This window comes from Budorcas taxicolor, chromosome 13 (assembly GCF_023091745.1).
Source record: "Budorcas taxicolor isolate Tak-1 chromosome 13, Takin1.1, whole genome shotgun sequence".
Classification (NCBI taxonomy): Eukaryota; Metazoa; Chordata; class Mammalia; order Artiodactyla; family Bovidae; genus Budorcas; species Budorcas taxicolor.
The window spans coordinates 32155070-32179503 of record NC_068922.1 but is presented as its reverse complement, the minus strand read 5'-3'; the positions used below and the strand labels follow the sequence as shown (position 1 = coordinate 32179503).

General features: G+C 39.0%; 1 protein-coding gene across 1 annotated transcript in view; it reads right to left on the bottom strand.

The window, feature by feature from the left end:
- The window catches only part of SLC39A12 (solute carrier family 39 member 12), a 79740-nt gene that overhangs the window by 8804 nt on the left and 46502 nt on the right, over positions 1–24434 (bottom strand). Inside the window, exons 8-10 of the mRNA XM_052651225.1 lie at positions 24192–24258; positions 19603–19761; positions 17726–17913 (exon numbers count right to left, since the gene is read on the bottom strand). Of these exons, the coding sequence (XP_052507185.1) occupies positions 17726–17913; positions 19603–19761; positions 24192–24258 (414 nt within the window). The remainder of the gene's footprint in view (positions 1–17725; positions 17914–19602; positions 19762–24191; positions 24259–24434) is intronic.

The following is a 24434-nucleotide window of genomic DNA, read 5'->3' as shown; positions in this document are numbered from 1 at the left end:
ACATTATATTTTAAGTGCTCCATATGGACATATATGTGACATATGGATATAGCCATATATAGTGGCATACAGATATAGCCTTATATAGTGACATATGGATATAGCCACCATTGTAGAAAATGCAGACAAAAATTTTTTTATTATCTATGCCTGGTATAAATGAAACACTCATACCTTGGCCTATAGGCTTATTGGGAGAAAAATCATAATGATTACAGATCCTTTGGTATTAATTATAAATCTAATGATATTTCTTCTGTTCCACCTAAACATTCCTGTTTTCTACAAGTGGAAGGAGAAAAAAAAGGTGGGGGATAAGGAAAAAATGAAGCATATTTTGAGTTGCTTGAAAAGCCTTTGACTTTGTGGACCACAACAAACTCTGGAAAATTCTTTAAGAGATCAGAATACCAGACCACCTGACCTGCCTCTTGAGAAACCTGTATGCAGGTCAGGAAGCCACAGTTAGAACTGGACATGGAACAACAGACTGGTTCCAAATCGGGAAAGGAGTACATCAAGGCTGTATATTGTCACCCTGCTTATTTAACTTATATGCAGAGTACATTATGAGAAATGCTCGGCTGGATGAAGCACAAGCTGGAATCAAGATTGCCGGGAGAAATATCAATAATCTCAAATAAGCAGATGACACCACCCTTGTGGCAGAAATCAAAGAAGAACTAAAGAGCCTTTTGATGAAAGTGAAAGAGGAGAGTGAAAAAGTTGGCTTAAAGCTCAACATTCAGAAAACTAAGATCATGGCGTCCGATCCCATCACTTCATGGCAAATAGATGGGGAAACAGTGGAAACAGTGAAAGACTTTATTTTGGCTCCAAAATCACTGCAGATGGTGACTGCAGCCATGAAATTAAAAGACACTTGCTCCTTGGGAGAAAAGTTATGACCAACCTAGAAAGCATATTCAAAAGCAGAGACATTACTTTGCAAACAAAGGTTCATCTAGTCAAAGCTATAGTTTTTCCAGTAGTTGTGTATGGGAGTGAGAGCTGGACTATAAAGAAAGCTGAGCGCTGAAGAATTGATGCTTTTGAACTGTGGTGTTGGAGAAGACTCTTGAGAGTCCCTTGGACTGCAAGGAGATCCAACCAGTCCATCCTAAAGGAAATCAGTCCTGAATATTCATTGGAAGGACTGATGCTGAAGCTGAAACTCCAATACTTTGGCCACCTGATGTGAAGAGCTGACTTATTTGAAAAGACCCTGATGCTGGGAAAGATTGAAGGCAGGAGGAGAAGGGGATGACAGAGGATGAGATGGCTGGATGGCATCACTGACTCAATGGACATGAGTTTGAATAAACTCTGGGAATTGGTGATGGACAGGGAGGCCTGGCAGGCTGTTTGGGGTCACAAAGAGTCAGACATGACTGAATGACTGAACTGAACTGATTTTGAGTTACTGAATTATTTGGTGGCTAAGGACAAAATAGATAGTGCCATATAAAAGTGTTTCATTTATATTCAGGACAGGAGGATTTTTTTCCCAAGTATTTTCCATATTCTTATAACACTGGAACACCTAGATTTTCTTTTTCTTTTTCCAAATGATCATCACTGCTATGAAGAGCCACTGGAGTACAGAGATGTTGTTTCTACGTTCTGTCCTATGTTGTCAAACACATGAGAAAAAAATTAACTTTAGAATATTCACTCACCCACATATTTATAGCAATGTTAATTTTTCAGTTAGTTTTTCTCTTGACTTTTAAAGGGTCATTTGATTATTATTCATCAATGACCTGTTGTCTAAGAAATAATTAACAAAGAGACATGTAGAAGTCCTGTTAAATAGGTAGATAGATTTATTACAGTTAATGATACTCAAAAGTTCATCCAGTGTTTATAAAACCTAACCACTTAGCCTGCGTAATTTTTTATGTCTCCAGGAAAATTTTCTGAACCTGCCATCCATAAGATCACAATGTGCTGAAAATCTGGTAAAGCAGAAAAACTGTTTGGCCTTCACTACCCCAAGAAAGATATGGACTGAATTTTGTCTGTCTTTCTTCTCCCACGTGTTGGCTGGCCAACTTACTTGTGTTAGTAAGTGTTCTACCACAGACACAACCACATAAGCTTTTTGCTTTTCTTCCAGACTGCTGACAACATACATAGGCTGACTCCTTATGACAGTGATCACCTCATGCATTCAGTAAATTTAGATGAACTGTAAGTGACCTGTGTTATTCTTGATGAGTAAGCAAGATTGCATTGGACATTCACTGTCACAAACTTCACAAAAACACCAGGGAAATTGCTCTAGTGAATGAAAAAAATCACCTGAGGATCAAATATATTATTCAGTCCTCAATAAGAATTGGAGAAGGCAATGGCACCCCACTTTAGTACTCTTGACTGGAAAATCTCATGGATGGAGGAGCCTGGTAGGCTGCAGTCCATGGGGTCGCTAAGAGTCGGACACGACTGAGTGACTTCACTTTCACTTTTCACTTTTACGCATTGAAGAAGGAAATGGCAACCCACTCCAGTGTTCTTGCATGGAGAATTCCAGGGATGGGGGAGCCTGGTGGGCTGCCGTCTATGGGGTCACACAGAGTCGGACATGACTGAAGCTACTTAGCAGCAATAAGAATTTAGGAAAGCAAGCCAAGTATCCACTTAAACAAAATCTGATATACATACAATAGAATATTATTCAGCCTTAAATAGGAAGGAACCTCTGACAAACACTATGACATGAATGAGCCTTGAAGTTATTATATGAAGTGAAACAAGCCAGTAACAAAAGGACAAATACTGTATGATTCTACAAATGTGGGAGAAGGCAATGGCACCCCACTCCAATACTCTTGCCTGGAAAATCCCATGGATGGAGGAGCCAGGTAGGCTGCATCCATGGGGTCGCTATGAGTTGGACACAACTGAGTGACTTCACTTTCACTTTTCACTTTCATGCATTGGAGAAGGAAATGGCAACCCACTCCAGCGTTCTTGCCTGGAGAATCCCAGGGATGGGGGAGCCTGGTGGGCTGCTGCCTATGGGGTCACACAGAGTCGGACACGACTGAAGCGACTTAGCAGCAGCAGCAGCAGCTACAAATGTGAGGTACCTGTAATAGTTAAATTCATAGAGAAGAAAGTAGAATGATGGTTACCAGGAGCTGGGGGTAGGTATATTATTGTTTAATGAGTATGGAGTTTCAGTTTGAAAAGATAAAAAATGTTCTGGAGATGGATGGTAGTTGTTGCACAACAATGAGTGTACTTAATGCTACTGAACTGTACACCTAAAAATGGTAAATTTAATATTTTATCACAATAAACACACATGCACTCACTCACTCCAAGGTTTCAAAAGCTTTGCTTTAACTCTTTAGCTCTTTGTTACTGAGTCACTAAGTCATGTCTGATTCTTTGTAACTCCATGAACTGCAGCACATCAGGGTTCCCTGTCCTTCACTATCTCCTTTATTCATTGTAATATTATCACAAGTAAGAAAATATACAATAGGAATAATTATCAAATACTAAAGAGTCATTGCATTTACTTTTTATTGAGAAACATTAAATTGTGGGTTATGTTTAGATCTCAACATCCTAGAGCATAAATATTATATTATAAATGTTTTTGTTTCCTCAAAATTCATATGTTGAAACCATACTCCTGAATGTGATGATATAAGGAGGTGGAGTCTTTAGGAGGTGATTAGGATTTGATGAGGCCATGAGGACAGAGCCCAGGGGAATAGAATTAGTAAGTTTAACAGAAATCACTATGTTGGCACAACAATATCCTGAAATTGGGAGGTGTGTTCCCACTGACACAAGTACTATTTGGAATTTTTGTTGCTGTTGTTCAGCTGCCAACTCATGTCTGACTCTTTGCAACCCCATGGGCTATAGTACATCAGACTCTTCTGTCCTCCACTAGCTCCTGGAGTTTGCTCAAATTCATGTCCATTGAGTGGGTGATGCTAACTAACCATCTCATTCTCTGCCACTACCTTCTCCTTTTACCTTCAATCTTTCCCAGCATCAGGGTCTTTTCTAACCAGTTGGTGCTTCACAAAAGGTGGCCAAAGTATTGGATTTTCAGCTTTAGCAACAGTCCTTCCAATGAATATTCAGGGTAGATTTCCTTGAAGATTGACTGGTTTGATCTCCTTGAAATCTAAGGGACTCTCAAGATTCTTCTCCATCACCACAATTTGAAAGCATCAATTCTTCGGTGCTCTTCTTTATGGCCTAACTCTCATATCTACACAGGACTACTGGAAAACTGATACTTTGACCATACGGACCTTTGTCAGCAAAGTGATGTCTCTGCTTTTTAATACACTGTCTAGGTTTGTCATAGACTTCCTTTCAGTTCAGTTCAGTCGCTCAGTCATGTCCGACTCTTTGCGACCCCATGGACTGCAGCACCGCAGGCCTTCCTGTCCATCGCCAACTCACAGAGCTGACTCAAACTCATGTCCATTGCGTTGGTGATGCCATCCAGCCATCTCATCCTCCATCATCCCTTTCCCCTCCCACCTTTAATCATTCCCAGCATCAGGGTGTTTTCCAATGAGTCAGTTCTTTGCATCAGGTGGCCAAAGTACTGGAGTTTCAGCTTCAGCATCAGTCCTTCCAATGAATATTCAGGACTGATTTCCTTTAAGATGGACTGGTTTGATCTCCTTGCAGCCCAAGGGACTCCCAAGAATCTTCTGCAACACCACAGTTCAAAAGCATGAAGCTTCAGTGCTCAGCTTTCTTTATAGTCCAACTCTCACATCCATACATGACTACTGGAAAAACCATAGCTTTGACTAGATGGACGTTTGTTGGCAAAGTAATGTCTCTGCTTTTTAATATGCTTTCTAGTTTGGTCATAACTTTTCTTCCATGGAGGAAGCATCTTTTAATTTCATAGCTGCAGTCACCATCTGAAGCCATCAGCTTTCAGCTTTCCTTTAGGTTTTTTTAAAATTAGTAGCTATTTTTGTAAAACAACTGAATACAGTAGTTTTAATTTTCCTTATCAAACAAGAAAGCAAGAGCCACAGCTCTCAGTGTGTCTGAGATCACCAAACTGGAAGCTTAAAAGGTTATTTTGAAAAATTCAGCATTAGATATTTTATTTGTTAAATATTCAAATACAATATTTTAGGTTTCTACCTTCTCAGTGGTATCCCAAGGGAATTCAAGAAGCCATTTGCAACAGAAGATAAGTGAAAATTTCTTTTTTGAAAACTGAGTAATAAGACAATATCCTATCACTGTCAGACATAATTCAGAGACACAAAGATGTTACCTGCTTTTAACTTGCATTTAAAAATTCACTTGTCCATTTTTTTTTCATTAGGGAAAGTGGTTGAGTTAGACAAACTCTGAATTATATAGCTCAGTAAAGACAGTCATCAGCCAGCTGTAGCATTTTCTTAAGAAACGGATTTCTTTGGAAGATATATATATGTGTGTGTGTGCACACATGGTTTGAGAAACTAACAAGAAGAAAAGAAACATGCAGAGCAAAATATACAAACATTTCTGGTGGTCACTTTTTAAAAATTATAAAGCTCAACGTTCATCAAAGTTTAGTCTATTACTAATTTCCTCAGTAGAAAATATTAAGGGTAGAGTTTGACTGATTTTTACAGAAAGAGAATGTAAATCTTTCAAAACTGTTGGTAAGAATGATTCATACTTCTTGCTTTTGTGAAGAAATCATTGTGAATGTTAAATTATATTCATTGTACTGCCTAAAACAGCTTTTCAATGCTTGTCATGGATTTAAAGGATGTCAGTTACCCTCATTGATATCAAGTACAGTATTTGTTGAAAGCAAATGTGCATATCAGGATTATTCTATGTCTTTTCAAACAAAATATCTGTTTTTTATTTTTTTTAATTTTTATGGATGGATATTATTTAAACGGCATTACCCCTAGCTATGATTCCCTGGTGGCTCAGAGGTTAAGGAGTCTGCCTGGAATGTAGGAGACCCGGGTTGGGAAGATCCCCTGGAGAAGAAAATGACAACCCACTCCAGTACCCTTGCTTGGAGAACCCCATGGAGGGAGGAGCCTGGTGGGCTACAGTCCATTGGGTCGCAAAGAGTCAGACATGACTGAGTGACGCTATTGCCAAACTTCAAAGTGAGAATAACTTACTAGTTTTCTGGATAAAGGAGTCATTTACCAGTGCCAACTTGGTTGTGATGGATTACTGATTGAATTGCACTGGATTTATTTAAATTCCCCTGACAAAGAAAGACTCAATTAAATGCAATAAATTGGAAGATAAAGAATGGGGAGCAGGGAATAGTATCAACAATCCCAAAGTGTAGGAGGAGCTTAATATTATAGTTGTTTTTTAGTCTCTAAGTCATGTCCAACTCTTTTTAGACCCCATGGACTGTAGCCTATCAGGCTGCTCTGTCCATGGCATTTCCTAGGCAAGAATACTGGAGTGGGTTGCCATTTCCTCCTCCAGGGAATCTTCCTGACTCAGGGATCGCTGCAGATCAGTGCAATGCAGATAGCTTCTTTACCGATGAGCCACAGGTCACCTGATTTTTTTAAAAAGATGCAAAACCTAGGTAGTATGGTAGCTGTTTTGTCAGCCAATTTATGTTCTTTTTACTCAATTCACTCTCTCAAAGCTGTTATATTTACTGAACTAAAATAACTGTAGAGAAGCCAATGAATGTTCTTCTGCTGGACTACTAATAATCCTATTCATTGAGTGGGTGTCATAGGTAGAGCTTATTTTTCTGTGTTTGGGTACATTTTCAAAACAGAGGCTCTTAAGTTCAAATTCAAAATAGTCTTTACCATGCTTTGCAAACAAAGAAAATTATTTGGTAATTGGAAAATGCTCCAGGCAAAAGGATGGCTGGGATATTTCTTGGAGGATGTTAATTCCCAGAAGAGGGTAGATAAGCAAATTGCTCTAAGTGATTCCTCTACAATCTTGTTGTTTCCTCTCCCATTATTATGTAAGTGAAAAAGAAGTTTTAAAAAAAGATAAGAAAAAAAAAAACAAAACCCAAAAAACAACAACAAAAAAAAACAGCTGTGGAGCGGAAGAGGAAGCAACTCAGAGATATATGTAGTAAGAAAGACTGGTGGAAGGAGAGGGCTGGAAATAAGGTTTATTTTCAATTAACTCAACATTATGGGGACCTGTCTGGTGGTCCAGTGGTTAAAAATCCACTTTGCAATGCAGGGGATGTGGGTTTGATCCTTGGTTGAGGAACTAAGCTCCCACAAACCTTGGAGCAACTAAGCTCAAGCACCACAACTAGACAACCCGTATGCCACAACCAGAGAGCACACATGACTCAGTGAAGACCCCAGGTATTGCAACTGAGATCCAACACAGCTAAACAAAATGAATAAAGATTCACCTTGATATACAGGGAGAGGGCACAGGAGTTTAGTTTTCTTTCATTTTAGCATGAATTTGGTAGGCACATCCTTCTCCTGAACCTCCTTCTCTGAGTTACATCTCCTCCACTATCAGCTTGGATGCTATTAACATATTGGATCCTGGGCAGCTGTCCAGTTATCTCCAGTCTAGGGACATCTCCATCGTGATAGCCCCTTGAGATTTCTCTGAGCTTATTGCTATGGAAACAGTTTTACAGGATTTAAAACCTTAGGAAATGCCTGAAGGTCTGCAACTTGTTTCAGATCCAAAATGAATCTCTCCCTGGCATAACCTACTTAATGCTCTTCAAAATGAATTAACTGATTCTTTAAATAAAAATCATATTGTTGAAAAATAAATCCTCTCTTGTTCAAACTTTTGAAAAAAAAATACTTTGGGGGCTTGTCTTTTCCTTCTGTTTGAGAGATTTTTTGAATTTTAGAGAGGGTGGCTGTGAGAAGTTTTCCTGAATTTTTAGTTCTGGGAATTTTCATAGAAGGAATTTTCAGTTCTCATACAGAGTGAGAAGCTCCTACACAGCTGCCTCTTGTTCCCAAGAGCATCTAAACCAAGGTTAGCAGCACAGGGATATATTAGCTTCCAACTGCTACTGTCAACAAATTACCACTAACCTGTTGGTTTAAAACAACAGATTTATCTTACATTTCTGTAACAGCAGAAATAGAGACATAGATACAGAGAACAAATTTATGGATACCAAGGGGGAAAGGGGGTCAAGATGAATTCAGAGATTGGGATTAACAATTATACACTATTGATACTATGTATAAAACAGGGCTTCCCAGGTGGCTCAGTGGTAAAGAATCTGCCTGCCAATGCCGAAGACACAGGAGACTCAGGTTCAATCTCTGGGTCAGACACAACAGAGCATATAAAATAGATAATATATAAGAACCTATTATATAGCTCAGGGAACTCTACTCAATGCTCTCTGGTGACCTAAATGGGAATAAAATCCATGAAAGAGGGGATATATGTATATCTATGTATATATGTATATATATATGATTCACTTTGCTGTACACAGAAACTAACACGACATTGTAAAGCAACTTACTCCAGTAAAATCAATGTGTTTGGAACCAAGCAGAATACCGTGGGCTCCACTCCCTCCTCCCCCAAGTAAAAAGGCTCCTCCATGTTTCTTGTCTCTTGTTTGTAGAAAAGCTGATGTCTCCCAGCCCTTCCTGGGTCCCAAAAGAGCAGGTTCAAGCAATTAAGGATTAGGACAACGAATTCACATATTCAGTGTCTAATATACATTTCTGAGTTGTTTTACAGGTATTACAACTGCCACCAGAAGGGAAACGCCAACTGCGTGATGAACAGACTGCAGCTGTGATGTAAGCTGCTCCATCTTGAGCATAAATGAGTCTATGGTTAGCAGCATTCCAAAAACTGCCCTTAAGAGAATGGGATCAACACTACTGCTCATAACAATCTATATTTTTGTGGGCATCAAAATAATTGTAGCTTGTTCTGCTCATATATGTAAATGGGCAACTAAAACTGTCAGCAAAGAGGTGCTTCAAACCTATGCCAATATCTTTCACATTAAGTCCTTGATGGCCTTTCTCAGCATAAAGCAGTTATAGGAGATGGTCCTTCATCCCTAATCCCATCGAAATGGAATGATATCTGACAGGGGAGACTTGTAAGCAGTTCTTTGTGGAACTCGCCCACAGCAGGAAACCTTCTTTCCTGTCAACTTAGCAAAACTACGTTGTAACTAACTTTTAAATCACGTGCCCCCATGTTCTACTCATTTCCAGCCCAAGAACCCCTATCAGATCTTATGATCACACAATACCTTGCCTAACTTGTTGGTGCTCTCTGTAGATGAAAGAAATAGAAAAGAAGAATAAGTAATTAACAGATGACCAGATCTCTTCCCTTGTTCCCACTTCAGTAATCTCATGAACAAACTGTATGAACAAACTGTGTGAACACGACAGCATCTAAAGAAAGATCACAAGAAGCCGACAAGCCTATATGCAGTGAGGGATGGTGATGACTCTGACCCCCTCAACTCAGTGATTAACTGTGATGACTTCCTTTTTCCTTTAAAAACTTTCATGGCTAAGCAGAATCTTTGCAGACGGTTTTTGGGGGTACTGAGTCCACCATCTCCATAGATTACCAGCATTCTGATTAAGAGCAATTTTCCTTTCTACCAACAGCTGTCTCTCAGGTATTGATTTTTGAGCAGGCAGACCTGAGGTTCAGTAACTTGTTGCTTAACTATTTTGGATTCTTCAGAGGAGAATCTGTCTCCTTGCCTTTTCCAGTTTCTAGAGGCTGCCTGCATTCCTTGGCTCCTGGTCCCCTTCCTCCAGCCTCAAATTTAGCAACCTCAAATCTCTCTGAATTTTCTTTCATCACATCTCTTTGACCACAACTGGGGAAGGATTTCCACCTTTAAGAACTGGTGGTTAGATTTGGCCCACCCAGATAATCCAGGGCAATAATCCAGAGAAAATGTTAGGTATGTTTTTTTTTTAACTGTAAACCTTATTTTTTAAAAGCAAGATAGTTAACCTATGTCTATTTAGGAAATCAATCCTGAATACTTATTGAAAGGACTGAAGATGAAGTTGAAGCTCCAATATTTTGGCCACCTGATGAGAAGAGCTGATTCATTAGAAAAGACCTTGATGCTGGGAAAGATTGAAGGCAGGAAGAGACGAGGACAACAGAGGATGAAATGGTTGGATGGCATCACCAACTCAATGGACATGAGTTTGACCAAGCTCCCAGAGATGGTGAAAGACAGGGAAGCCTGGTGTGCTGCAGTTAATGGGGTCACAAAGAGTCGGACACAACTGAGCGACTAAACAACAACAACCCTGGCTAATTTGAATTAGTCTAACAACCTCAGATAGCGCAGATGATACCACTCTAATGGCAGAAAATGAAGAGGAACTCAAGAACCTCTTGATGAGGGTGAAAGAGGACAGTGAAAAAGCTGACTTGAAACTTAAACATTCAGAAAATTAAGATCATGGCATTTGGTCCCATCATTTCATGGCAAATGGGAGGGGGAAAAGTGGAAACAGTGACATATTTAATTTTCTTGGGTTCCAAAATCACTGAGGACAGTAAATAAAACCATGAAATTAGAAAGTGCTTGCTCCTTAGAAGGAAAGCTATAACAAACCTAGGCAGCATATTAAAAAGCAGAGACGTCACTTAGCCAACAAAGGTCTGTGTAGTCAAAGCTATAGTATTTTTAGTAGTCAAGAATGGATGTGAGAGTTGGACCATAAAGAAGGCTAAGTGCTGAAAAATTGATGCTTTCAAGTTGTGGTTCTGAAGAAGACTCTTAAGAGTCCCTCGGACTACAAGGAGATCAAACCAGTCAATCCTAAAGGAAATAAATTTGTTGGAAGGACTGATGCTTAAGCTCTAATACTTTGGCCACCTGTTGCAAACAGCCAACTCATTAGAAAAGACTCTGATGTTGGGAAAGATTGAAAGCAGAAGGAGAAGGGGATGAGATGGTTATATAGCACCACTAACTCAATGGACATGAACTTGAGCAAACTCTGGGATATGGTGGAGGACAGAGGAGTCTGGCATGCTGCAGTGCATGGGGTCACTAAGAGTTGGATATGACTTAGTGATTGAACAACACAACAAAAGATTTGGCTATGAATTAGTAATTACAATTGTCAGGGATTTTATTTTTAAATTTTAAGAAGCTAAAATTTTCTGAAAATTACATTTTTTGGTGTAGTATCTACACATTATAAGCCAAATAACATCAAGTCTGTTTTGAATCCCTGTACATGTTTTCATGTAGTTATAACTATTGTATCATTTTCATCATCATGGTTATTAATGTGCAAAATGGAAATGAGCACTTACGCACCATCTTTATGAGAAACTCTGGGCAATCTCCCCATCTCCAGGTTCAAACCTTAATCACACCTGCATAGTCTCTTCTGACATGTGACATGACATATTCACAAGCTTCCAAGATTAGGACATGTATATCTTTGGGCAGCCACTATAACTATAAAGAACAAATCTCAGGAAACCTTTGTAGCAAAGATGGGAGTATGAAAAAGACAGCAAATCAACAGATCTGGTTATAAATAAGATTTAGAGAAATTAGATAAACAAGATGTATGGATGCTAACATATTAATCACAGACATTGCTGATTATATCAGACAGTTCTCTGTTATGTCACTTCAAATACTCTATCAAAGCCCCACCCCTTACTTTCCATATTCTATGCAAATAGTAAACAGGAAAGCAGATGTGACTATATTTACATCAGGCAAAGGAGACTACAAGACAAGGAATTTACTAAACATAAAGAGGAATCACGGAGAAGGCCATGGCACCCCACTCCAGTACTCTTGCCTGGAAAATCCCACGGATGGAGGAGCCTGGTAGGCTGCAGTCCATGGGGTCGTGAAGAGTTGGACACGACTGAGCAACTTCACTTTCACTTTTCACTTTCATGCATTGGAGAAGGAAATGGCAACCCACTCCAGTGTTGTTGCCTGGAGAATCCCAGGGACCGGGGAGCCTGGTGGGCTGCCATCTATGGGGTCACACAGAGTCAGACATGACTGAAGCGACTTAGCAACAGCAGCAGCAGCAGCGGTACAGAGGAATCATTCATCATGATAAAAGTATCAGTTCAATCATGAAGACATAACAGCCCTATATATGGATGCGTCTAGTAACAGAGCTTCAAGTGCATGAAACACAATTGACAGAACTAAGAAATAAGTAAACCCATAAATATTGGCTTGTATTCTAACTCCTTGCATAAAACAGAACTAGTGGAGAAAAAATTAATACAGAATTTGAGAATATGAATAATATCAACCAGCCTGACTTAACTGGCATTCACAGAAACCCACACCCGATAGCTGCTGCACTCATGTACTTTTCAAGTGCATATGAGACCATTTACCAGGTTAGACCATATTCTGGGCCATAAAGCAAGTTTCAAACCATTTCAAAGGGCTAAAATAATACAAAGTATATTTTCTGACTAAGCAAGTATTAAAATAAATTTAACTATAAGACTTTTTTTTAAAATTACAAATATTAAGAAATGAGACAACATACTTTCATATAACACATGGGTCAAATAAGAAAAATTATGAGATGTTTATAATGTTTAAGAACACTCCAAAATGATCTGCACTGGAAACAGAACATATGAAAATACACAAGAGAGGACCTCCCCCTTGGAACAGTGACTAAGACTCCATGTTCCCAATGAAGTTGATCCCTAGTCAGGGAACTAGAGCCACAGGCTGCAACTAAAGATCCCACATGCCACAACTAAGACCTGGTGATGTCAAATAAATAAATATTAGAAATTAAATAAAGTAAAGTACATGAGATTCAGCAAAGCAGTGCCTAGAGGGAAATTTACAGCTTTCAATGCTTACTCTAGAAAACAAGAAATGATTTAAAATCAATGATACATCACTCCACCTGGTAAAGCCAGAAATTGATCAGAAAATTAAATGCAAAGTGAGGAGAAGGAAGAAATAAGAGCAGAAACAATAGGGAAAATCATGGAATGATGGTATATAATCACTGCCAGCTTTTCTGTTTGTAGAATTTGTGCTTTCTGTTCCTGAAAACTCTAGCACCATCAAATAACAGAGATCCTTATTCTTGAGGAGAATACACCAGGGAACACTTCCACTGAACTTGAAGTTATGACTACCATGTGGTCACTCGAGCACCTCATGCTGACTGATCAACTAAGAGAGAAAAAGTTACTGTGCTGGTGGGAGCAATTGTCAATGGTCACCATGTGGAGTCAGGGGGACTGCTACACAATGGAGGCAGCAAGGACTGTAGCTAGAGACCTGAGAATTTCTTGGAGCCTCTCCTGGTGCTTCCATACCTGGTGACAATGGTGAACAGGCAACCACAGGAAATGTGGCCTGACGGAAACAAAGCAGATCCCTATAGGGAAGACCTGGCTGTCCCTACCAGGAAAGAAATCCGAATCAGCTGAAGAGCTGCCTGAAGGTGGCGAGAATCGAGATCGGGTGCTGGAAGAACAGAGACCACGAATATCAAATATTGCCTCAGGACTTCCCTGCTGGTCCAGTGGTTGAGACCCCATGCTTTCAATGCAGGGGACATAGGTTCAACCCCTGATTAGGGAAATAGGATCTCACACGTAGCATGTTGTCATTTAGTTGCTAAATCGTGTCTGACTCTTTGGGATCCCATGGACTGTAGCCCAAAAGGCTCCTCTGTCCATGGGATTTCCTAGGCAAGAATACTGGAGTGGGTTGCTATTTCCTTCTCCACGGAATCTTCCTGACCCTGGGATAGAACCCTTGACTTCTGCATTGGCAGGCAGATTCTTTACCTCACCGCTGAGCCAATAAGGAAGCCCCCACATACCATGTGGTACAGCCTAAAAACAAAATAAATAAATGAAATAATTTTTAAAAAAGAAAAAAAGTTAAAACAAAACAAAACAAAACTTCCTCAAGACCAGTAGGGTTTAGAGATTGCTTCCACTGACTATCTTGGGTTAATTCTTTGTGGAGTTTTTGACTGGCTACCACCATGCAGGGGCTTTGGTGTAGATGGAACTTTAAAGTCAAGGAGACCAAAACATATTTGAGGGGCAGATAGGGTCAACTGCTAATGGCCAGCACATGTGTGCTATTTTATATTCTTTCAGCCCATCTCTCAGCCCAGCTACTGCTGCAGAGACCAGTTCCAAGAGGGCATTAACTATCCTGCACTGAGCCTTGCTTCAGGTCCATGCTACATTCTTCCTTCTGTTGCCATCCATGTGATGGCATGGAACTGCCAGTGAACGCCCTTGGCACTCGGGCATCCATAACCTGAAGTGTGTGTGTGGAGGGGTTACTTAAGGGACAGATGAACGACAGGGACAGAAGCACCCTCAGAAGGTCTTGTGTGGAGGATGCCATGTGGCAGTGTTGAACTTAATAAAAACCTATTGTCTTATCCTTCTCTGTTTCACTCCACCTGTCCTTCCCTCCTGCTTCCTGAGATCACCTCCCAAGTGAATTGACTTCACAGAGGCCTTTGTCTTAGACTCTGCTTGGGGAAACCCACATGGATCTTTCTAACAGAGAATGAATTTCCTCTGGCCACCCAGAGCTGCATTCATTCTTAATTTCCTTTAGAAACCATTCAGTGTCACTGAGAGTTGGTGTGCTTGGATAAGGCAACACCACTCTGGAGAATTTTAGGCTGGCTGACTGCCCTGGTGAAGACTTTCTGCTTTGTTGGCATCACTGCCAACAAATGGCCCAATTTTTTGAGTTCTTTTCTTTTTAGGAGTTTGAAATAACACAGCTGATTACTTTGAAACAAACAAGCAAGGCAAAAATATAGCTAATCTTTTCACATTAACCCTGCTCAGAAGGTGCCTGGTACATTTCCAAGGTTTGGTAAATAGCCAGGGTATGAAAGTATTCCTCCTTACCCTTTAGTTACTGTCATTTATTTTCTTTGCTGTTGTACAGTCTTGAAACCTTGTTTTCTTCCCTTGAAATGACAAGAGTATTTTCTTTGGCACAGCCCCAGAGTACAACAACAGTTAAACTTGCCGCTATGTGAAAGGGCTGTATTTGTTTAGAAGTTACTCAAAAGGCCGTGAGAGCAGGTGACCTGGATTATAGGAAGTAGCCCCAGGAAACCCAGAGTATTTTCTTTCCTGTCTTTTTGCCAGGATGCTAGTTTTTCTTTGGCCAATAGTAATTTTCAATAAGGTCAGGATTTCTTCTAGTTGGAACTTCATAGGATGTCAACCACACTGTTTTCTTACAAGCAATTCTTTATCCTTACAAGACTGGGAGGATAAACTTTGAGGGGAAAAGGATGTATTTAGCTTAAGGCTCAAGTAGTTCCTGATAATCTTCTCAAGTCAATTTTGGGAGACAAAGAGAAAAGACTGACTTCATACATACACATCCGTCATACTTGAAGAGGGATCCAGACCATATTAAGACACAAAATCAACTTCAAGTAATATAGAAACTGCCCCTTGATGAACTCGAGAAGAGGAAAGAGATTAGAAATACAAAGCTGAAAATCAGGAGGCTTGAAAAGGAACTTAAGATGCATCTGCAGACATTGTAAACACAAAGCAGCTGACAGCATTCAGTGATTAGTGGCCATGTGTTTTCTAAGTCACACAAGGCTAGACATCCAGATTCCTTGAGCTGGGAAAATTGTACGATTTGGTAACATTGATTGCAGGTTGGGGATTGGGGTTCAGAAAAGATGGATAGAATCTGCTATAGTACTTTTGACTATCTTCACTGTACGAGTAGGAAATTTCCTGAGTATCACAGATAACATGTAGGAACATTCCCAAACATGGAAGTACATTTCGGTGTTTACTTCACTTCTTGAATCTCATAAAAATTAAGAAAAAATATCAAAGAGTCAGAGCATCTAAGTGGTTTGTTTGTTTGTGAGAAATGGTGTTTTCCTGCCATATCAGTAAACAAAGGATGTCACACCTTCATCAGTGATTGCCGCCCTCCAGCGTGAGCTGGTGAGCCCTGAGAGAACTCAGGAAGGAAAGAATATCTGCATCGAGCCGCCATCAGACTGCAGCCACTCCCTACAGTGAGCCCGGAGGAAACTCAGAGTGTGAAAACACAGGATACTGCCTCCAGACAGCTGAGGTGCGTATCAAAGGAATGATTTCATTGAGCCCAGATTCTTTCATCTTCCCATGCACAGAAAAATGCTGAATTCTTTTTGAAAGGAGGAATACTTTCCTTCATGAAAGGAGGAATACTTCCATACCCTTAACTTGAGAAATCTGGTTTCAATTTACAAAAATCTTTGGATGTTCAGACTATCTGCCCTTTGTTGCAAAACTTCTCTATAAGCTGACCCCTCCCACCACCTCCTTGGAGCAGCTCTCTTAGGCTTACTTGAGATGCTGTCTCCCAGGCTTGACGTCCTAAAAATTCCCACTGATTAAAACATAACTCTCAGCTTTCAGGTTGTGAATATTTTTTAAGCCCACATTTATTTTGGCCATGCCATGGGGCATGCAGAATACAGGATCTTAGTTCCCCAACCAGAGGTCAAACCCAACCCCCACCCTCCGCCCCTGCCCTGCAGGGAAGCATGAAGTCCTACCGCTGGACCACCAGGGAAGTCCCTACAGTGGGGCTGAAGATTGTAGTTTACGTTGATGAGTCCCTTCTTGAATTGTGCTTACAGAATGCACTGTTCTGGTCATATCAGTCCAGTTTCTGGCTTCCAGATTTTTATTCTTTATGAAATATTCTCTTACTTCCAGGACAGTTGTTGGATTCACTAGACAACCCCAATGGTCCTATTCCAAATATGACCTTCAAGATTGTTTATTTTACTTTTCAGCTCCAGGATATATTTTATCACATATTTTATATCTGATCAGATTGGCTTTCTATTGATTTTAAGCCTTAAATATTTCTTTTGTTAGTTTATGCCATTTTTACTTGCCTTATTCTCACCCATGAGACAGGATAATCATTATGACTCTCATCTTAAGACATGTAAGTTGTAAGCAAGTCTAATAGAAGGTGACCTTAAAAAACAGGTTTATCTTGCAGAGATTAAAATTTTAGAGGCAAGAATGTGAAATTTCCCAGGTTCAGTTCCTTCATAGGATTATAGAGGATGAAAAATGATTATTGAATTAACCATTGGTGTCACCAAGAACGTCTTCAGGAAAAATGTATTGCAAATTTAGAGACGCAATACATAATCATTTTTCTCATTTCACCAGCATGATAGTGCTTTGGCAATTAAAACTTAAATCATTTTTAAAAAACTAGGGTTGTTTCCTTAAGCCAAAAAGTTCTCTAACTTAATGACAAAGCTGAAATATTGGGTTGGCCAAGATGTTGGTACGGGAAAACCCAAACAAACTTTTTTTAGCCAACGCAATATTTGCTAATGTATAAACAAAATGGCTGGCTATTTAAAAAAACTTTTTGTTCTTCAGTTGGAAGTTTAGGCATCTTCTGCAGATGCAAAGCTGGAGCAGAATGAACTGATGATGCCTTTTGGAGAATTGAAAGGTTTCATTCATTCCACTTAGACTGGCTTAAACAATGTCAGTATTTTCTGAATCTGAAATTCTATTTCTTCTGCCTGCTTCCTTTTTTTGGATTACGCAGAATACTTCTGTAGTCTTTTATGTTGTTACCTGTGGTCTTCTTCTCTTTTCACCCTTGATCCTTCCATTTTGTCTTTTTCTCTGTTTTACATTTTTAGTGTTTGGAAAAGCAAAACAGAAAAACCACAAAGCTTACCATTTCCACCAAGGATAAATATAAGAACATCCCGGCCGTAACTGTTAAGATCCAGTTTTGAATACATGGATCCGTTGATACTGAGAGGCCAATATACAGTCCTATGAAGGCAGTTAAAGCACTTATAAAATTCATCAGGATGGCAATCTTAACAGGAAGTCCAGAGCTTAGGAGCACAGCAAAGTCTCCTGAAATTTAAGAGAAAAGAAAACAGAATTATCATTTAACTGATAATGCCTTTGTTCAAGTCCTGTGCTATTTTATTATGAAATCTGTTTTAAATTTCAGCAATTGGGGTTGATTTTATAAGTAAAATTGAATGGTTGGTTAAAAAAACACTTTCCTATATTTCTCAAGAATTTATAGCCCAACTCTTTATACTTTAGGAAGCTACGTTTCAAAAGTTCTATTCCTTTTACTGTTCCAGGAGGTGGTATATACAGAGAGAAGTGTGACATACTCTTTACTTCCTAATGTCCTATGACATTTTCAGCTTAGACAAATGCAAAATAAAGGACTTGCTGCCCTGGGATTTCTAAATCTTTTTAGCTGGAAACTTGCCAGGCAAAATCCCAAGGTAGTAAACATTATGTGGGTTTTTCTTTTTCTTTTAACTTCTGCAGGAGCTTCTGTGGGGAAGGAGAAAATGATGACTTCATAGGAGATTTTTAAATTATTGCAAAAATTGGTTAGGAAAACACATTTTTCCTTTAGAAAATGTTTTACTGCCTCAGTGACTAGAGAAAAATGACCTTATTCTCTCCACACTTTTCCTCCAAAAGAAGGACGATCTTTTAATCTGAGAGGCTCTATTTCTTAGTTTTGGGGAATTAAGAAGAGGATAAAATTCAATAAAGACACATAATGAATAAGAATATTAAAAAGAATGTATATATATGTATAACTGAGTCACGGTGCTGTACAGTGGAAATGAACACAATATTATAAATCAACTGTACTTCAATAATTGAAAAAATAAAAGGCAGCCCGGGGACTCAGTTTTCCTAGTTCTATTGCATAATTAACCTGTAGTCAAAACAATATCAAACATGGCTCCCAGACCAAAAGTTTTGATGGATTTAGGGAGGACCTTGGATAAACTCCTTAGAGAGGAATAGTCAGTGATGATCAGTGATAGGACTTTGGGCAACAGACACAGAACCCAAGAGGTTAGGGGTGGCCCAAGTGGACAATATAAACGTGAAAGTGAGATGAGAAAGTGACTACTGAGAAGAGCCCTCTCTCAAGGGCACAAGTGTGTCTGGAACCAGCCTCTCCTCTTTCTGGACCTGTTTCAGAAATGTCTACTCCATCTCTTCTTGGTTTCTGAGAGGCAGGATTTTAATTACACGGGTTATTAAGATTATCCAGAAAGAGAGTCTTTTGTGCATCTGCTACCACATGCCTGTCATTTCAATGTTACGCTTGGCTTTAGACATTTTGTATAAATCAGGTTGATGAAACCATGGTTTGGCTTTAATTTAAATGTTATTTTATCTCATTGGCCTGTTTGCTAACATAATGGATCCAATTCCCCTCTTAATGTTTTCCCCACATTTCATATGCAAATTTGGAAGGTTTTGCTGATATTCTTCAAAAGGAGGTTTCTCTGAAAGTCTCTCTGCTATAGAGAATTCTCCAGAATCCAAAAAGAGTCACTTCTGGCTCCAAGAAATATAAAGGAGCCTAATTGAATTCTATCTCGAGGTACAGGAATTTTCTTCCTTCTTCTCTGCTTTTGATGGTTTAAATAAATTATGAATGGAAAGTATTCATCTTTCAATTATGTGTTGGAAAAAGAAGGCTAGTAAATCATGGCAAGAAATATATTAGGATTTTCTCAACGAGGAGGAGGCAGTGATTCTTTTCTGACTTACCCATTTCATGGGGAATTTCATGACACAAGATAGCAATAGTCGTGGTCATTCCCGCCTCGGATGAAGATGAGAAGGCTGCTCCTATTACTAGGCCATCTGCAAAATTATGCAGGCTGTCCCCAACCAGAATCATTATTGCTAGCAAGCTAATGGTTTTGCCTAAAGAACAAAATAAAGGTGTGAGAAGTATTAACAGAGCACAACACAGTTCATGGAATCCTTCAATTACAACCAATATTCCCTTTCATCCTTGACATTCTTAAATTGCATCAGATTAAGTAACTCTACTTTGTTTCAGCTTTCAAAATAAGTCAGGACTAGAGATGCAATATGACACTCTTGCAGGTATGGTTGCTGCTTTTCTAATGGGTTCAAGTAATTAGGAAATAAACTATATTTGCTTTTCTAGCCCCCTACTCAGGTGTGCCAAAAGAAGAAAATAAAAATAATACAGCTATAACTTTCCAAAATATGTTCAATGACCTTTCCACATAAATCTTTTGTAAAGCATTTTTAAATTTTTAAGACCTTCTGGGCAGAATGTCGTTAAAATAGAGTCTATTTTCCAAAATTGGCCCCTGAATCCGACTGTTTCTCGTGTCAATCTGCTGGAGTCAACTGTCAACCTCCTGCCCCTCTGTGATCATCCCCCTTTCTGGTTGGTGCTAAGAACTGCCCCTTCACTGTCCCCCACTGCCCCTTCACTCCTTAATGTGACTATGATAGAACTGCTGACAACACTTGTGATTCCAAAGTTAGCTTTGGAAAAATTACTAAATGTTTTGTCTTTCAGAAAAATAATTCAGCACTAGATCACTCCAGTACTCTTGCCTGGAAAATCCCATGGACGGAGGAACCTGGTAGGCTGCAATCCATGGGGTCACTAAGAGTCGGACACGACTGAGCGACTTCCCTTTCACTTTTCACTTTCATGCATTGAAGAAGGAAATGGCAACCCACTCCAGTGTTCTTGCCTGGAGAATCCAGGGGACGGGGGAGCCTGGTCAGCTGCCACCTATGGGGTCGCACAGAGTCGAACACGACTAAAGCGACTTAGCAGCAGCAGCAGCAGACCAACTAGATGCCCAATAAAGTAGAGAGAAGCTGTCTTCTTGGGATTCTATTATGTTGTATATATGATCTGATTAAGGAGACAACCAAAGAAATAAACTGGACCATAATGGATTTAATTAATGAAATAATTAGATCATTAATTGGGCTCAAGCTTTTAACAGACAGAATTTCTGCTTTCAAAAACCTGAAACTGTATATTAGTATTTGGGGTGGAAGCATTAACAAGTACAAAAGTACTTCAGGGATAAACACATATCACGAGAGTGAACTATCTAGGTATACCACTTGATAAGAAAAGTCATTAAAATCAATTGCTGTAGTCTAAAAATTAATTAGTCAGTTGATATAACTTGTGTGGCAGGTTTGAGGAGTTGCTATTGTTACTATTAGAACCACACACAATATTCTAACAATTGGACACCCATAAAAATAGGAAGAGATCATCTCATTTCTGTTATTGGATCTGAGGTGGTGGAGGGACTATATTATAATATGATTTGTTATTTTATTGGGGGAATATGATGTAACATTTCATAACCCACACTGTGAAAAAAGGAACTTCAGTAAACAGCATACTAGCCCAGACTATTGGCCAGGAGGTACGTGCACTGACTGTGTTGTAGAGACATCCCAAGTATTTCACTTCTCAAAATCATTCTTTATTTAAAATCATCTCTGTGAGACTCAGTTCTATCATTCTTGTGGTTTCATAATCCATTTTATTCCTTAGTAAAAACGAGAAGACTTTAGGCAAAGGTCAGAAAAATACAGAATAAATATCAAATTATTGAATTAGAGAGAGTTCTTATTGGCATTGCCTGGAAGCTCTCTGAACTTAATAATGCAAACAGGTCACTTGAGTTGTTCCTGCCAATATTCAGAAGTAAAGCTCTTCTTTGTGGGGGGGAAAAAAAAGCAATTGAAAGTAGTGCATTTGACAATGTTGTAGCATACAAATAAATTATGATTCCTAATTTCTGTGCATATGCCTACATGCAGTTTTGATATTAATAGCATATATTCAGATGGAAAATCTTTACCCAATTTATACTCTGCCAAGAAACAGTCCAACCTATTTTTGTAGCCTATTATTTTATTATCACTGATATGGGGTTATAAATGACCATGTAACAAGCCACAGGCAAATATACATATTTCCATATAATCCATAAGGGACACAATGTGCATACTGGTTAAGACAATTACAACATTATTCACTGGAAAATAAGACAAGCATGCATTGACAAATCACTGTACTCACTAAAGAACTATTGATAATATTCAATATTTTTCCTTTTCTTAGGAACCTGGCAGTCATACTGAGTTCCACATTTCTGACTTATCAGAGGTTTTCCATGGTGATACATGGATTGGATATGGTATCATGTTGCTTTTTGTTTATTTAAATCAGACTGTGGATAGACCTTCACATCCTGAGCTCTACCAATGAGGTAATAAAAAACAAGGAATCAAATATTTGAAGTTAATTCAATATGTCCCTGGCAAAAATGGCGGTTGGGTAATCAAATTTGGATTTGTTCACTGTTCATTCTGTATGCCAAGCTTCATATCTGAAGTGGAAAGATATGAGGCCTACAAAACATTTGAATAAGACCATCATTATTCCCTGAGCTAGCAACCAGTCTCTGCTCCTAATTTGACTAGGTGTGGCCTTTCCTCTTCCTTTTTTCCAAAAACAAATACAAAGAAATGTCTCTAATATAACTTCTAAGTGCCAGGCATTCTAAAATTTCTCCTGGAACTAAAGATTCGGGAGTTAAAAATATCACTAGAAATGTCCTGAAAATAGAATTGGAATGACTATGTAGTTATATATTTTGAATCACAGAAAGAAATTACAGGATTTAAAACATCAAACACATTCCAAATAGTGATTGTTACCATCATGTTCATTGCTCTTAGCATTTAACTCCTCAAACACATTGCAAACTAGGGATAAAGACCATTCCTAATTTTATTCCCTGGTGCATACATGGAGAAGGCAATGGCAACCCACTCCAGTACTCTTGCCTGGAAAATCCCATGGGCGGAGGAGCCTGGTAGGCTGCAGGGCATGGGGTCGCTAGGAGTTGGACACGACTGAGCGACTTCACTTTCACTTTTCACTTTCACGCATTGGAGAAGGAAATGGCAACCCACTCCAGTGTTCTTGCCTGGAGAATCCCAGGGACGGGGGAGCCTTGTCTCTGGGGTTGCAGAGTTGGACACGACTGAAGTGACTTAGCAGCAGCAGCAGCATACATGGTGCCTAAAACATCCATTTCTGAATGGATGGATGAACGAATGAATGAATTTGAAAAAAATATAGGAGTGCAGGCCTGAGAGAATGATCACAAGGAAATCGTTGGTGCATTAGCATTCCTTAGCTCCTCAATGCTGTAGTCCTGGTCAGCGACTTACCCTGTCTAACGAGGGGTCTTTTCATTTGTATAAAATGGATATTAATTATTACTTCAGTAAAGTGTAAGAGGGTTAAATGAGATAATCCATGTCATGTGTTTAGCACTGTGTCTGGCATAGAAGGACTCAATACATAGCTCTCTTTCTTATTAGGTAACTTACTCTGGTAGAATGGGAGTAACTCACCATGACTACTTAACATTAAAATATTGAGAAGCATGTTTACAAAAGGGTAATATCAGAGAGAAAAATGGGGCAACTGATGAAAACCAACATGGATCTTTAAAAAAAAGAGTTTTAAGAATTATTCAGAAGCATGAGCAAATGGGAAACAAGTCCTATCCACAATTGGTAAATCAAATTCAGAAACAGTGGCATTCCTAGAAAGAAAAAGATTGGATGTAAATTATACAAACAAGTGAATTTTAGCATAAATTGTGAATAATGAACTGGCACTGATTTGAACTTCACCATGCTAATAACGGTATCATAAAGGAGATAAGACATTTGTGATGAATTAACAGTAGACTGTGATAGAAGACAAGAAACCAATCATGATGCGGAACTTGATGGGAAGTGAAAGGTTCAAATCACCATATAAGCAGGATTTTAAAGGAGCCTTGATAACCACATAAGTATTTATACTAATTTAAGTTTCCAGAGGGCTTCCTAGGTGGTGCTAGTGGTAAAGAACCCATGTGCCAATGCAGGAGATAGGAGACATAGGTTCAATCCCTGGGTTGGGAAGATGCCCTGGAGAAGGGCATGGCAACCCACTCCAGTATTCTTGCCCGGAGAATCCCATGGACAGAGGAGCCTGGCGGACTACAGTCTACAGGGTCGCAAAGATAAGTAATGAGGGAAAACATTTCTAAAGGATGGAGTAAAGTTGATATTAATGGTAGTAGTTTTCAAAGGTAGGAATAGAAATGAGCCTTTATTTAAAATTTCATTGTAAAAGTTTTAATAATGAAATACATACCTACCTAATAGGAAATGGATATGGTTTTGACATATTTATTTCAAAGGAGATATAACCTTTCCTTATGGCACTTCCTATGTTTAATGTTTGGATTTTTAAAATTGGTACTCACATTTTCTGTTGGGAGTGTTCAGATTAGGTATAGGGATTTCAGCTGCTTGTGCATCTTCTGGGCCTTTCTATTTTAAATTAAAAAATAAAATAGGAAAGATAAGCAATAGTCATCATTTTATTGAAAAACGAAACATCTTAGAAGTTATATTGATTATCAGAAGACATTTTGATCCTCTGAAGTATATGAGAATTTCTAAATTTCATAGGAAAACACAAAAGGTAGAGCCGAGACTCTGCAAGC